General features: G+C 39.3%; 1 protein-coding gene across 7 annotated transcripts in view; it reads left to right on the top strand.

The window, feature by feature from the left end:
- Window positions 1-13,678, top strand: part of brinp2 (bone morphogenetic protein/retinoic acid inducible neural-specific 2) — a 77,806-nt gene that overhangs the window by 31,538 nt on the left and 32,590 nt on the right. For all 7 annotated transcript variants that reach the window (XM_085930575.1, XM_085930574.1, XM_085930573.1 and 4 more), the window contains one exon: window positions 5,787-6,236. In XM_085930575.1, coding sequence (XP_085786701.1) covers window positions 5,854-6,236 — 383 coding nt within the window. In that variant the 5' untranslated portion in view covers window positions 5,787-5,853. The remainder of the gene's footprint in view (window positions 1-5,786; window positions 6,237-13,678) is intronic.

The following is a 13,678-nucleotide window of genomic DNA, read 5'->3' as shown; positions in this document are numbered from 1 at the left end:
GTTTTTTTTTAATCGGAATGAATGTCGGCTCGGTGGGGCACTGGTTAGAGCGACCGCCTCACAGTTAGGAGGGTGCCGGTTCGATTCCACCTCCGACCCTCCCTGTGTGGAGTTTGCATGTTCTCCCCGAGCCCACGTGGGTTTCCTCCGGGCACTCTGGTTTCCTCCCACATCCCAAAAACATGCTTGGTAGGCCGATTGAGCACTCGAAATTGCCCCTAGGTGTGAGTGCAAGTGCGGATGGTTGTTCGTCTCTGTGTGCCCTGTGATTGGCTGGCAACCGGTTCAGGGTGTCCCCCGCCTACTGCCCGATGACCGCTGGGATAGGCTCCAGCACGCCCGCGAGCCCCGTGGGGACAAAGCTGTATAGAAAATGGATGGATGGATGGATGGATGGATGGATGGATGGATGGATGGATGGATGGATGGATGGATGGATGGATGGATGGATGGATGGATGGAATGCCTTCTATGCAAAGATAGGCAATCTTGTTGATTGGTTCATTTGCTTCCGATTCATGACAGTTTCAAGCTTCAAATAAATTCTTTATTTAAACTCAAATTCTACAACCTCAGTTGATTACATTTTTAAAGTATCATTAATATCAAATACATGATCTGTGACATCCTGACTAATTTCAGATTATTATAATTTTTTTTAACACACTGTACGCTTTCTTTTTATCTCATGATAATTAAAACACGATTGAGTTGTAGTTCCGCTGGGATGCTTGCAATGACAAGAATGACACATCAACATGTGCCGCCTGCTAGAGCGATGAAATGATGGCCTTGCAATTGGCCTTGGTTAAGCATCTCGACCGGAGGCAACACAGTTACAATACGGAGTATATTTCTGGGACGACAGGGTCACATCCTCCCTGACTGCATTTGCCATTGTAATGTTGAAATAGAATGATTCTTGGCCCTATTGACCGACTGGCACAACCTCCCACAGAATTAAAACAAATGGGATATTCCACCCACATATATTCTCTATTATGAAATTTTTTTATTATTGGAATATATATCAGGAGTAGCAATATTTTGCAGCCTTACCTCTTCTCGTGTTTGTGCACGTTATCAGTGGCAATAAAAACTGAGCACAGATGAGACCCAAGGGATCGGATTCCTTTTTTCATTTCAGCTCACAGCTGAAAAAGGCCTTAAGATGGTATTTGGTATCAGTCTGCCATACGCAGTAAACTTTATTCTGTTTAATAAAGCAGTCAAATATACAGTACAGGTGTAGAGGAGATTTGAGAGAATAGACTCAATTAGATAGTGGTATGTAATCTGTTTGTGTGTGTGTGTGTGTGTGTGTGTGTGTGTGTGTGTGTGTGTGTGTGTGTGTGTGTGTGTGTGTGTGTGTGTGTGTGTATTTCTTCATCAAAAACACACAGTACCATCATCTCAGATGCTGTATGGCAGATTGATCACACAATAATGTATTGGTATAAGCATCTTTAATACTGTACATTCCTTGTCAAAATTCAACATTGCCCGAGGTGAGCTAATATTGTAGTGCTGTGCTTGTAATTTGCGCTTCTTATCCCCCTTGGCCTTTTCAATTACCAGAATTTGCTTTCTGGCAAAATATCAACATATTCCCTCGTGATTTAAAGTGAACCTATTTGTACAAGAATGAAGTAGCAAGCAAGTAATAAAGATGCTGTTGCCCCTTTGCATGCAGGGACTTCATAAAATCTCATAATGCAATGTTATATCTAAAGCATGCTGTACTGTACTTGAAAATATTGGCGTTGCACAGTAATTTGGAAGCAAATAGTTCCCTTATAATAAAGTGTACGTTATAAAGTCATTTTCTTTTGATAAATATAGGATTAAAGTAACTTGGTCCAGAACGGAAAGGGATTAATTGCATTTCTGTTCATTTCCACTGTATTTAAATGTACATTTTTACAATTCTACTGCCTTCTGCATGTTAAAATACTACTTTAACTTACAAAATAGGTACTTAACCTCAAGTTTTTGTATTGAGTTTTAATATTGACAGATTAAAGTAAGTACTAATAGAAAGAGGGCACCCTTGAATTAGTCTATATATTCAATCAATGGCACATAGGAAGTGACAAATAAGATTGCTCTCTCACAGGTTATCGGCAAATAGCAGGTTTTGGATGTGGGAGCTGGAGGTTAGATAACATGACTCCCAGTTGAGCATGCCGCTGACAGGTTGTTGTTTATTATCAGCAGTAAAGATGTTTACAGAGGTAGTGTATTGATGGACCTTAATTGACCATATGGCTGTTTGTTTGTCCAACTGGAGAGCGGCCAAAGACAGCGCCAATAAGGCCGCTGCAGTGCACATACGTTCAATATGTACTAACACACACAGAGCAAGCAATTTCCAGCCACAGCCCATCTGTGCAATGCACGTCACCCAACAAAGCTGCACATTGGAATCACTTGTTTGCAGGTTCCCTTATGGTAGGTTCTATGTTTTTATTTGTAGATCTATTTCTGTTTCTGGAGTCTGCATCTTTTTTTTTTTTTATATATATATATTCAGCCTTATAGATTGAATGTGATGAAAGGTCTTTCATGCTGGCTTCCAATTTTATTGGTATGCCTACATACGTTTTATTTAATTGGCTGCTAACTAGGGATGGGCAAGTATTATTCCAAGATTACGTGGGCTTGTGGAGGCTGCCGGTAGGAGCCACAGATATATACTCTTCCTTGGTAGTGTTGCTGCTGGACTGTGACAATTTGACACGTTTGCATTAGAAATAGTTTTTTGTCATTGTGGCAATTAAAATGTATACAGTATCAAAACTACTTGAGCTATCAATACTCTGAATCAAAAATCACACGAGCTACATTGTGGCCTGCAATTACAATCCATATTTGCTGATGTCCCAGTTTACCGTAAATATAATGTAAAATAATTAGGTTTTTTTTTTGTCTTGAGTGGGCTTGAACCTTGCCATCCGTGTTTTTTGTTTTGTCCTTAGCTCTTTCCTATCTCCATAACTCTCAATGCTTCACTGCAGTGGGCTTTCTATTGCTTTACAGTAGATTTTCAGCTGGCCTTGCTGCATGCTGTTGCCTTGTTGAAACACAAAAAAGGTGAGTGGCAAGCTGCTGGGCTGGAAATACAGTAGGGCTGGCCTTTCACGCAGAAAGACCTCTAGCTGTTCAGGGGTTTGCCAATGGCCCAGCCAAGTGCCTTGTGTCATGCATTTGTGTATGATTCAATTGAGAGCCCCAGTTGCGAAAAATCCAATAGTGGGTCTCGATTGTGTAAATCTCAAAGTGCACACAGTGGATGAACGCATGAAGTCTATGCTTTCAAGAAATGAAGGCCGTATCTGTCAAACTTAATGTTCTCTCTCCTGGCTGTAGAAGGAATTACTGTAATGAGTCAGGAGGTTAAACCATTCACATTAGCCTATGACATTCGTAACTCAGTGCAAAGTTGGTGGTGGTAAATGATGTTGGGATATAGCAGCATCTCATTACATTTCGTCCCTCTTATTGTACAAGCACAGTTCCAATATTTACTTGCTTAATTACATTGATGCAAAATGGTGGAAAAAAAAAACATCCAATAAACAAGATCCCCCTTGACACTCTGCTGTCATATCTGACAGGGTGTGGGTAATTTAGCAGCTCTGTTCCAACAGATGCTCTCACCAATGTGTATTTGAGACACTCGTGCCTTTTACAGCTTAGATGCTTGCAGGAAAGAAGGGTAAATACGTGAAGTGTGTGTGAATAATGCAAGTGTGAACACTAAATGTCAGAGCTAAAAATTCCTGCCATTGTCTTGCTGGGATTCACTGCATATTTTATGTATTTTATAATTAGTGGCAGAGTCTCAGGAGAGAAGCAGAGGAGAATTAGGCCTGGCAGTTATGGCTTTCACTTATTTCTACAACAATTTAATGAACTTCATTTGAAAGGCAAATTTTGAGTTGAACTTTCTCACCAAATGTTGCATGTTTGAGTTATCATAAAAGAACAAAAGACTCTAGGGACAACAAAAACAAAACTCTTTTCAATTAATCATGGCTAAATTTTAAGGCAAGATGCTAAAAAGTAAAAGAAAATGAAGTGTCCGTGACAAAGCGCGCATGTGTGTGTGCGCGTGTGTGTCACTTTATACATATATTTTCTTTTCTATGGCTTACCTAACGTATTCTTACATTCTTACAGATTCTTTAGCAAAAGAGCAAGGTTACTTATCCAAGTCAATTTAGTAATCAATCCATCCATCCATCCATCCATTTTCTGTACCGCTTTGTCCCCACGGGGAGTTACGGGCGTGCTGGAGCCTATTTCAGCTGTCATCGGGCAGTAGGCGGTGGACACCCTGAACCAGTTGCCAGCCAATTGCAGGGTACACAGAGACAAACACCCATCCGCACTTGCACTCACACCTAGGGGCAATTTGGAGTGCTCCCATGTTTTTGGGAAGTGGGAGGAAACCGGAGTGCCCGGAGAAAACCCACGCAGGCACAGGGAGAACATGCAAACTCCAGATTGACGTCTCCAAATTTTCCATAAGTCTAATTGTGAGAGATTTTTCTCCATGCAACAAAAACAAAAGATTCAGTTTTTTGCTGGGATTTTTCAGGTCTTTGTTGTTTGTTTATGCGTTGACAGTTCACGAGTATTTGAGATTTTTTGTGCGCTTCAGAGTACTTGCTAATCATACGAGTCTGGTCCAAAATTGCGTTCTTGGTAAATCCAAAATGATGCCAAACTCTTTTCACACTAGCAATAATGAGAAATTTGGCAGCTAATCTTGGAGACTCTTTGTCTGAACTCACTGTTCCTCAGCTCTTTGCACGACTGATGCGTTACTCAAATCACATCTTGTCATCTGTTCTTACTTGGCACAGAACAAAAGGTGAAGATGAATTTGCAGTCCCAGCCCAAACTCAGTGGAATCTTATTTCACAATCTATTACAAAAGTACTCCAACTTTAAGATGTACCAAAAATCTAATTTGTCTTGACAAGACTTTTAATGGTTTTCTCTGCACAGTTTCTCTTGTCTCTCTAAATCTTTGTGGGTTATTTTATACTCTAAGTCACTTTGTTCTCTTTGTTCCATTTGCTTGAATCGTACCTGTTCAATTTGTTTCAAATAATATTTGTTTCTCTCTCTTGTCTTCCTTTTATTATGGATTAGAATTCAATTTTCTTTTGTTTTTTTCCAGAATATAAGGCACCACATTGTTTTACTTCATTTTCCTCTATCCTCAATCTGTTATACAGTGAATACAATTATTATTTTTGTCTTCAACAAATATATTAGCTTTTATCACAGCGCGATAATGTCCAAAAATTTTATTGCGAAAATGATCTAAAATACAGTATTGCAAACAATTAATCAAATAGATAAAAGCTAAAAATCTGATTAAAAAATAAACTAATGCCATTCATTTTCACTTTTTTTGTGTGCATAAAAGTGGGAGAACATTTGATTTTGATGGCAAGGAGACCTTTAAAAGAATGGGGATAAATTATTGATTTATTAGAAAAATATTAAGAAGTAGAATCTTTACTTTTACTGCAAATTATAAAATACAGTTTTGACCAAAAACATCACAAACACCAACGAGATTAACAAACTGCTTGCTGTTCAGTGGCTTGTTAAAGGGTTCTGTCTTGACAGGTTGCATTTACCAAACAAAAGATTTTACAAATCAGGCCCAATCGTTTGCTATTATATGTATATGTAAAGTTGTAGCTATAAGTTGTTTTGTTCTTTTTGGCTAATTTGAATGTGTTTATTTTGTTGTATTATTTCAGGCCAGTGGGAGGTGACTGTCAGAAGAAATGCCGGTCCTAGGTGCCCTAGTACATCACCACCGGGACCATGGCAACTCATTGGCCTGTGAGAAAAGAGGAGTGCTCCCATGGATCTGCCTTTCCTGCTAGATGGTCGGCATCCTCCTTGATGCTTCTATGGTTGTCATGGGTGTTCTTATGGCTGCTGTGGCCCATCCGAGCTGAGCAAGTGGCCAGCGGGGGTCATATGGGCAAAGGGCTCCATGGTTCCCTGTCGTCTCCTGCGTCATCTTCCTCCTCCTCCTCCTCCTCTCCCTCCACTTCCTCAGCCTGGGGCTTCAGCACAAGACAGAGTGGAGGGCAGTTGGACTGGTTGCTGTCAGAAAAGGGACCTTTCCATCGTTGCCCTGAGTACACCGAGTTCAGAGAGAGGTTCCAGCAGGGATTTTCTACCAGATACAAGATCTACAGGTTAGACGGGTCTGGGGCTGCATATATTGCCAATATTTGTTATCCAGAAGATCCAAAGAATTTACATTAGTTAAACAAGAAATCATATCTCTGGTTTCAGTGTTTCAAGTAAGCTGCCTTACATATTGCTTCCCAAGGTTTTTGAATTCATAAATAGTCTGCTATGTTCACCTTTAATGAGAGGTCGTATTTTCTTTGGCATTGTCTAGCAAACAAAAAACATACGTCTGATTTTATTACATTAACAGTTGAAAATCCTAGTGTTACATTTCAACCCTGCTCAAGCCTCAACGTTCATTCATTTGACCTTATACTGTATATGGTTTATTAGCTATACCATAGCAACCAAGATTGCCCACTTTTGCGCTTGAGTCTGCAGTACGTTTGGAGTGCTTGTTCAATCTTTATCATACACATTAGTTTTATTTCAATATGTAAATTAGACGGAAGACAAATGACGTCTGATCCGAACTCATTACAATATTTGTTTTGAGTATATTAACCACATTTGCTAAATTAACAACCACAATCATTTATTCCTAAAAGTAAAAAATCTAAGAGTTTTATAAATGACTTTTGTGTGGCTAAAAAAAAATTGCAAGGGAGAGATTTTTATTTTTCACCAATAGAAGGAAGTTAATATGTTCCTTCACAAAAGCATCAGAGAGCAAAATGAAAGAGAAAACAATAAGGACCTGCAATATTAAATCAGCTTTCCTTGCCTGCGTTAATACATTTTGGTTCCCTCCATGTTCTGAAAGAAAAATGCTAGAGGCCTTCTTTCTTTTTAGCTGTTCATGAGAAATGTTTAGTGTTATGATACAAATGTTAAATCATTTTTATCTAATGATAAAACATGAGTTGCAGGTCTTCAAATAAAATACTCTATATAACGTATACAGTACATATAAAATACTATGCGATACTTGTGAGGATAAGCAGTTTGGATAATGGCTAGATAGATAATAATAATAAATTTCTTTGGCACTTTTATAATTTCCTGACATCCTCGACCCTTTATTGTCATCTTTTATTCAGGCGAACCTCGTTTTGTGATTGTCTGACAGTTAAAACTATCCACCAATTACAGCCCAATATTCTAAAAGAGTCCAAATAACTGTCATGCTTCAAATGCCGATACCTGACTAAAAACCACAATCTAACTAGTGCAAATGGAAGAGTATTGGCGAGAAGTACAAAATGGGCAGTAGAATAGGTCATTTTCTTTTTAGAGTCAAATGTCATGATTTCATTCACATGATTTTGCACCTGCATGTGACACATAAAGATGGGCAATTTTGGAAATCTAGCATTTAGCTGTCCTCCTAAATTTCTTGTTAGAGGGAAAGCAATGATGGCATTTTTTGAGATTACATCTAATGAGTATTTTTTTCCACGTGACCACATTTATTCCATTACAGCAGATTCCTTTCTAAAGTTGGAATTTGTATGTCTTTCTTTATACACCACCTCACGCTCTGTAGAAATTTAGAAAGATTTTTTTTTTAGCTCAAAGCTTTGAAAATTGTCACATTTATTTATGCCTTGGGAGATGCCGAGTTCCATGAAAGCTATTTTAACACACTTTCATTCTGTGAATCTCTCTTTTTTTGATAATGGTTAAAGCTCTGTCATATAATTTAACAGATTTAGGTCTTGAATTACCGGTGTAATAAAATTCCAGCATGTGCCTGCTTCCTTTTTAGCTTACTTAGTCAGAGGGAGATTAGAAATGCATCCAACCACCCATTCATTTTCTAAGCCACTTGTCCTCATTCAGATCACGAGTGAGCTGGAGCCGGGGTACTCTTGACTGGTTGCCAATCAATCACTGAGCTCATATGGCCGAACAATTGTTTACACTCACATTCACAGTAATGGGAAATTTAGAGTCTTGAGTACTATGCCAGTTTTTGGAAACCCGTTGTACCGAGTGAACATGTGAACTCTTCACGGGGAAGCCTGGGGTGAGTTTCAAAATGAGCCATTTCATAACTGTATCACACTAAATCTCTCAAATCTGCTCTGTTTTACAAACAAGCCCTTCCAGTGCTTTCCTTATCGTCTCAGTGATTTGTCACCCTGTGTTGCTAGGAAATCATATAAATAAAGGAGTTAAAGTGGAGGAGATAATGCAAATAATAAGAAAAGGTAACTGTGGTGCTTGCACAAGAAAGGAAGATAACTTGACCAATGACTATAAAGATGGTGGCTACCTGCTGAGAGCTTGTTAGTATGGTTGGGTGTCTAATATTTTGCTATGAATCAACTGGAAAACTAGAATGTCAAATGCTTCAAGATGTTTTAAGGATGTAATTGGTTAGATCTTCGAGTAAAAATATACTTGTTCATGAAATGGAACAGCACGCACACATTACAATAGTAAAATGGCACTGAGTGACTTCTCACAAATTTATGGTAAAACTGAACAATCCTAATTTAGATATGGACGTATTGAATTATACACCGTCACCACTTTCAGATTTCCAATTACACTGTCAACACGATTCAGTATTTGCTGAGTAAAAAGAAAACATGGAAAATATATTCACTGACTTTAAGCCGCTACTTTTTGCATAAGCTTTGAACCCTGCAGTTTATAGTTCAATGTGGCTTACTATCTATGGATTTTTCATGATTTTTATGATATTTTTTGATTATTTGTTTTCATTATATAGGTAATAGAAATGAGGACACACTTGTGGTTTATAGTCCAGTGCAGCTTATATATGCACAAAACAGGATTTTCCCCTAATTTTAGCTGGTGCGGCTTTTATTCGGGTGCCTCTTATACTCCAGAAATTACAGTACTTTTTGATTCGTAAAAATGAATTATTAACAGGCTGGATAGGGACTCTCTATCTCACATAACTGAATCTACCTCACTGATAATTATGTGATGGTTTATCAAGGGATGTCATACATTTCATTAATTGTGATCGGTTCATTAGTTTTTACATAACCCTGCAAGTACGCACAGAAAAAGATTCCCTACTGGGCAGAGGTAATAAAAACAAAATTGTCCTCAAATGTTCTTCAGAGAGCATCATCCTTTTCTTTTGATTTTTTTCGTTTCCAGCTTTTTTTTCCCTTTTATTTTTATGACCACAAAGTTGGCATAGCAATGTGCATTTTCAATCAGTATACATCATGTACTACCTCGGTCTACCACGATGAATACAGTCTCATATAAACATAAATAAGGGATTCACATTCGCAGGTTGTGAAATCTAAATCTGCTTAAACATTTTAATACAGTGGCCCCCCCAACCTTTTTTCCACCACAAATTGGTTCAGCAAAGTCTGTACCTTTATGACACTCTCAACGCTCTTAAATATGTTAGCAGTCACTTTTGAAGGCATCCATATGTAAATATAACTTTTGTAATACATCAAATTAAAATGTGCGTGGTCAAATGTGGTCCCCGAGTAACACAAATCTCCAACATTTAAGTTGTTCATCCCTGGCTTAGATTCCGCAACCTCATAAATAGACCGACAACACCTAATTTGTGCTTATATTAGGTGTTTTGAACATGGCATCCTTTACTTTTCATTTGAGGTTTTTTTTTTTCACATAAAAACATTGAATAAAAGTGTTGAAAAAATATGAGTCCTTCTGTTCAGGGCTCATTACCATGGTGGATTGCTTGCGAAGAGTGAAGCCCAATTTTCATGCTGTGACTTGAAGGTTGACTTGCACTCAATAAACTACAACTCCAGAAATCACAACCGGGAGTATTTAGGTCAATTATGAGGGTAACTGTAGACTACCTGTTTCTGGTGCAGCCACACACTATAAAGTTTCTGGTCTGCTCACTTTCATTCCACAATGTTCGCATAATAACCCACAGCTTGAAATAAATAGGGTGGTGATAGAAAAAAGTGCAAACTGAATATATTTTTTGTTCCACCCTACTTTCACACATACCCCAGCGAGTTTTACTTAATGTGAATATTTATTTTAATCCATGAGCTATTTTTTCCACATTCAATGATTACATAATTTGCTGAAGTGTTAGACATATGGACAACGCTTCACTGAAAAAAATGCATTAAACAATGAAATATTTAATAAGAAATTAGTGTAGTTGCAGATTATTGAATTCAGTTTTTATTAAAATGCAAATGAAAGCTGTTGTTTGATTTAATCATTCAGTTGTATTTCTTCAATTGTATTGTGTGCAAAAGTGGCGCTCATTTAGGAGCAGCCATTGCATGATGAAAGGTTATTATGCAACATAAACCAACTGTCTTGAAACAAAGTCCCTCAAAACGTATTATGCAACGTGGACCAAATGTCTTGACTTATTCCAGATAAAAAATATTTTCAAATATCCCATTCCAAGCGGCAACAATGCTATAAAGTGATTGTTATATTCACCCAGAGAGTCATCCAATAGGCTATGTCTTTCTCTGACAAATAATAATGTCCAGGTGTTATTTTCAAAGATGTTGCCAGCAGAAACCTCCAAGGAACCACTCTGCACAGTCAACAGACTTTTTTTCTTTTTCTATCATGGAAACTAAATTTCGACTGTTTCAGCTAAACTAAATGCCAGGGCTGCAGGTGCAATTACGGCAGTGCTAAAACAGTTTAATTAACATCATCTATCATCATTAGGCAAATAGTCAGGCAACGGTCTTAATGTTAGGTCTTGGAAAGCAAAGCGAGGAGAGAAGAAAATGATGCACAGCACATCTTAGATTTTTGCCCATCTCCGTTCAGCCTCCTTGCCAAAGATCAGTCACTGTAGAGAAGCCCGGCAAACACATCAGTCAAAATCAGCCTCTGTTAATCAGTGTACAACCGCTGGCTGCCAGTGTCTGGATTAGGCATTAATCTGAAACCAATGTTCAGTGAGGCGACTGATAGCCAATGACTAATATAGAAGCAATTATTTCAGTATTGACTATTTGTTACAGATTGCAGAATATAGGAGCCTTGAAGTTGTACTTTTTGTTAATGATAACAATGCCACTAATTATTATGTTAATAAACTGAAACTAATGAGACATATTGTGCACAATGCTTCTAAAATATATATATATATATATATATATATATATATATATATATATATATATATATATATATATATATATATATATATATATATATATATATATATATATATATTATAGTATAGTACATTACAGTTGATAGTAACAATTTTACATGTTACTAAATGATAACTAATGGCTCTGTACCCTGGCTGGAAGCATTTATTAGTGTGTTGTGTGAAAATGGAAAATGAACCTCCTAATGAAGCTCCAATTTAACTAGAATCCCCCTGAGGCAGGGATTGCTGAGGAAAACGTGGTCATGGTTCATTAAATTGTACCTTCCTCTTCTTTGAAAACAGAAAATATTCTCTATGCAACAATGCAACTTCAACCTAAATACAGTCAATTACTGCCTTCCTTGTGACGTCTCAAAGAGCCGTTCATCTGTGTAATGCAATTCTAAAAGAAAACATCCAATTAAATCATAGTGTTACCAACACTATAAATGTGGAATCTTCAAATGTAAGATGTTGACTACCTACTCACACTGATTGCATAGGCAGCAGTTAACAGTAAAAAGGTATGCCGCACACTGTCTACTTTCTCATCCAAATGCATTAATGTGAATCAGTTGAGGTATTTTCTTCTGAAATGGACATGCAAATGCTGTAATATTGAGCAATACTTGTTTTGCAAATTGTGCACCAGGCAGATCTGCTCCTTCTCTGCTTTTGTGTGCATAATATTTGCATAATCTACCTTGGGGTTCGACTACTAGAGATTCTTACATGACCATAGGACACTTGAAACCAGGGAATTTTCTCAACTCTGTTTTTCTCTACTCTCTGAAACAATGTTTTAAAAAAAGAAAGGATAAGACTGTTGATAGATTTGATCCAATCATCAAGTTTCTATACCACTTAGTCTTTTTGGAGTAACAAAGGAGTTTCATTTTATTCCTTCAGAATGCAGCATACAGGCAAAGGTGTATATTCTCACAAAGCTCAATGGCCTGCAATACTTTGGACAAATTACGGTACAAGAAAAACAATTAGTAGTTAGTAGTCGGATGCAAAGTTAGTGTGGGGCTGGAGTTGGAGGCAGAGCTGGTGTGGAGCTGGAGTCAGAGGTGGAGCTAAAGTCAGGGTTGGAGGTGGAGCTGAAGTCAGAGACTGGTGTGGAGCTGGAGGCGGAGCTTAAGGCAGAGGCAGAGCAGGTCTTGAGCTGGAGGCAGAGTTGAAGGCGGAAGTGGGGCTGAAGTCAGAGGCAGAGCTGGAGGCGGAGCTGAAGTGAGAGGCAGAGCTGGAGGCGGTGCTGAAGTCAGAGGTGGAGCTGAAGTCAGAGGCAGAGCTGGTGGTGGAGTCAGAGACTGCTCCACTAAACCATACATTCCTTCCCTGCAACACTAGTGAAGTCTTCATGGTATAGTGGATAGTGCTCTGGACTCTCACCCCAGCGGCCCGAGTTCAAATCCCGGTGGGACCAAAAAAAATATGTCATCATGGAAAAGGCGTTGGAGACGGAGCTGGTGTGGAGCTGGAGTTGGAGGCGGAACGGAAGTCAGAGGCGGAGCTGAAGTTGGAGGAGGACCTGGAGTCAGAGGCGGAGCTGATGTCAGAGGCAGAGCTGGAGCTGAAGTCAGAGGCAGAACTGGTGGTGGAGTCAGAGACTGCTCCATTAAACGATATAATGTACATTCTCCCTGCAACACTTGTGAAGTCTTCATGGTATAGTGGATAGTGCTCTGGACTCTCACCCCAGCGACCCGAGTTCAAATCCCGGTGGGACCAAAAAACATATGTCATCATGGAAAAGACGTTGGAGGCGAAGCTGGTGTGGAGCTGGAGTTGGAAGCGGAACGGAAGTCAGAGGCGGAGCTGGAGGCGGAGCTGAAGTCAGAGGCAGATCTGGTGTGGAGCAGGAGTTGGAGGAGAACTTGGAGTCAGATGCAGAGCTAGTGTGGAGCTGAAGTCAGGGTTGGAGGTGGAGCAGAAGTCAGAGACTGGTGTGGAATTGGAGGCGGAACCGAAGTCAGAGGCAGAGCTGAAGGCGGTGCTGAAGTCAGAGATGGCGCAGGTGTGGAGCTGAAATCAGAGGCGAAGCAGAAGTCAGAGGCAGAGATGATGTGGAACTGAAGCCGGCGCTGAAGTCAGAGGTGGAGCTGAAGGCAGAGGTGGTGTGGAGCTGGAGCTGGAGGTGGAGGCTAAGCTGATGTGGACCTGAAGTCAGAGGTGGAGCTGAAGTTGGAGTCAGATGCAAAGCTGGTGTGGAGCTGGAGCTAAAGTCAGAGGCAGCGCTGGTGAGCAGCTGGAGTCAGAGGAGGAGCTGAAGTCAGAGGCTGGTGTGGAAGTGGAGTCAGAGGCTGTTCCATTAAACTATATAGTGTACATTCCTTCCCTGCAACACTAGTGAAGTCTTCATGGTATAGTGGATAG

This window comes from Syngnathus leptorhynchus, chromosome 14, assembly GCF_054491065.1.
Source record: "Syngnathus leptorhynchus isolate UIUO chromosome 14, UIUO_Slep, whole genome shotgun sequence".
Classification (NCBI taxonomy): Eukaryota; Metazoa; Chordata; class Actinopteri; order Syngnathiformes; family Syngnathidae; genus Syngnathus; species Syngnathus leptorhynchus.
Note: the sequence above shows the minus strand (reverse complement) of the source record. Positions and strands in the feature narration are given on the sequence as shown.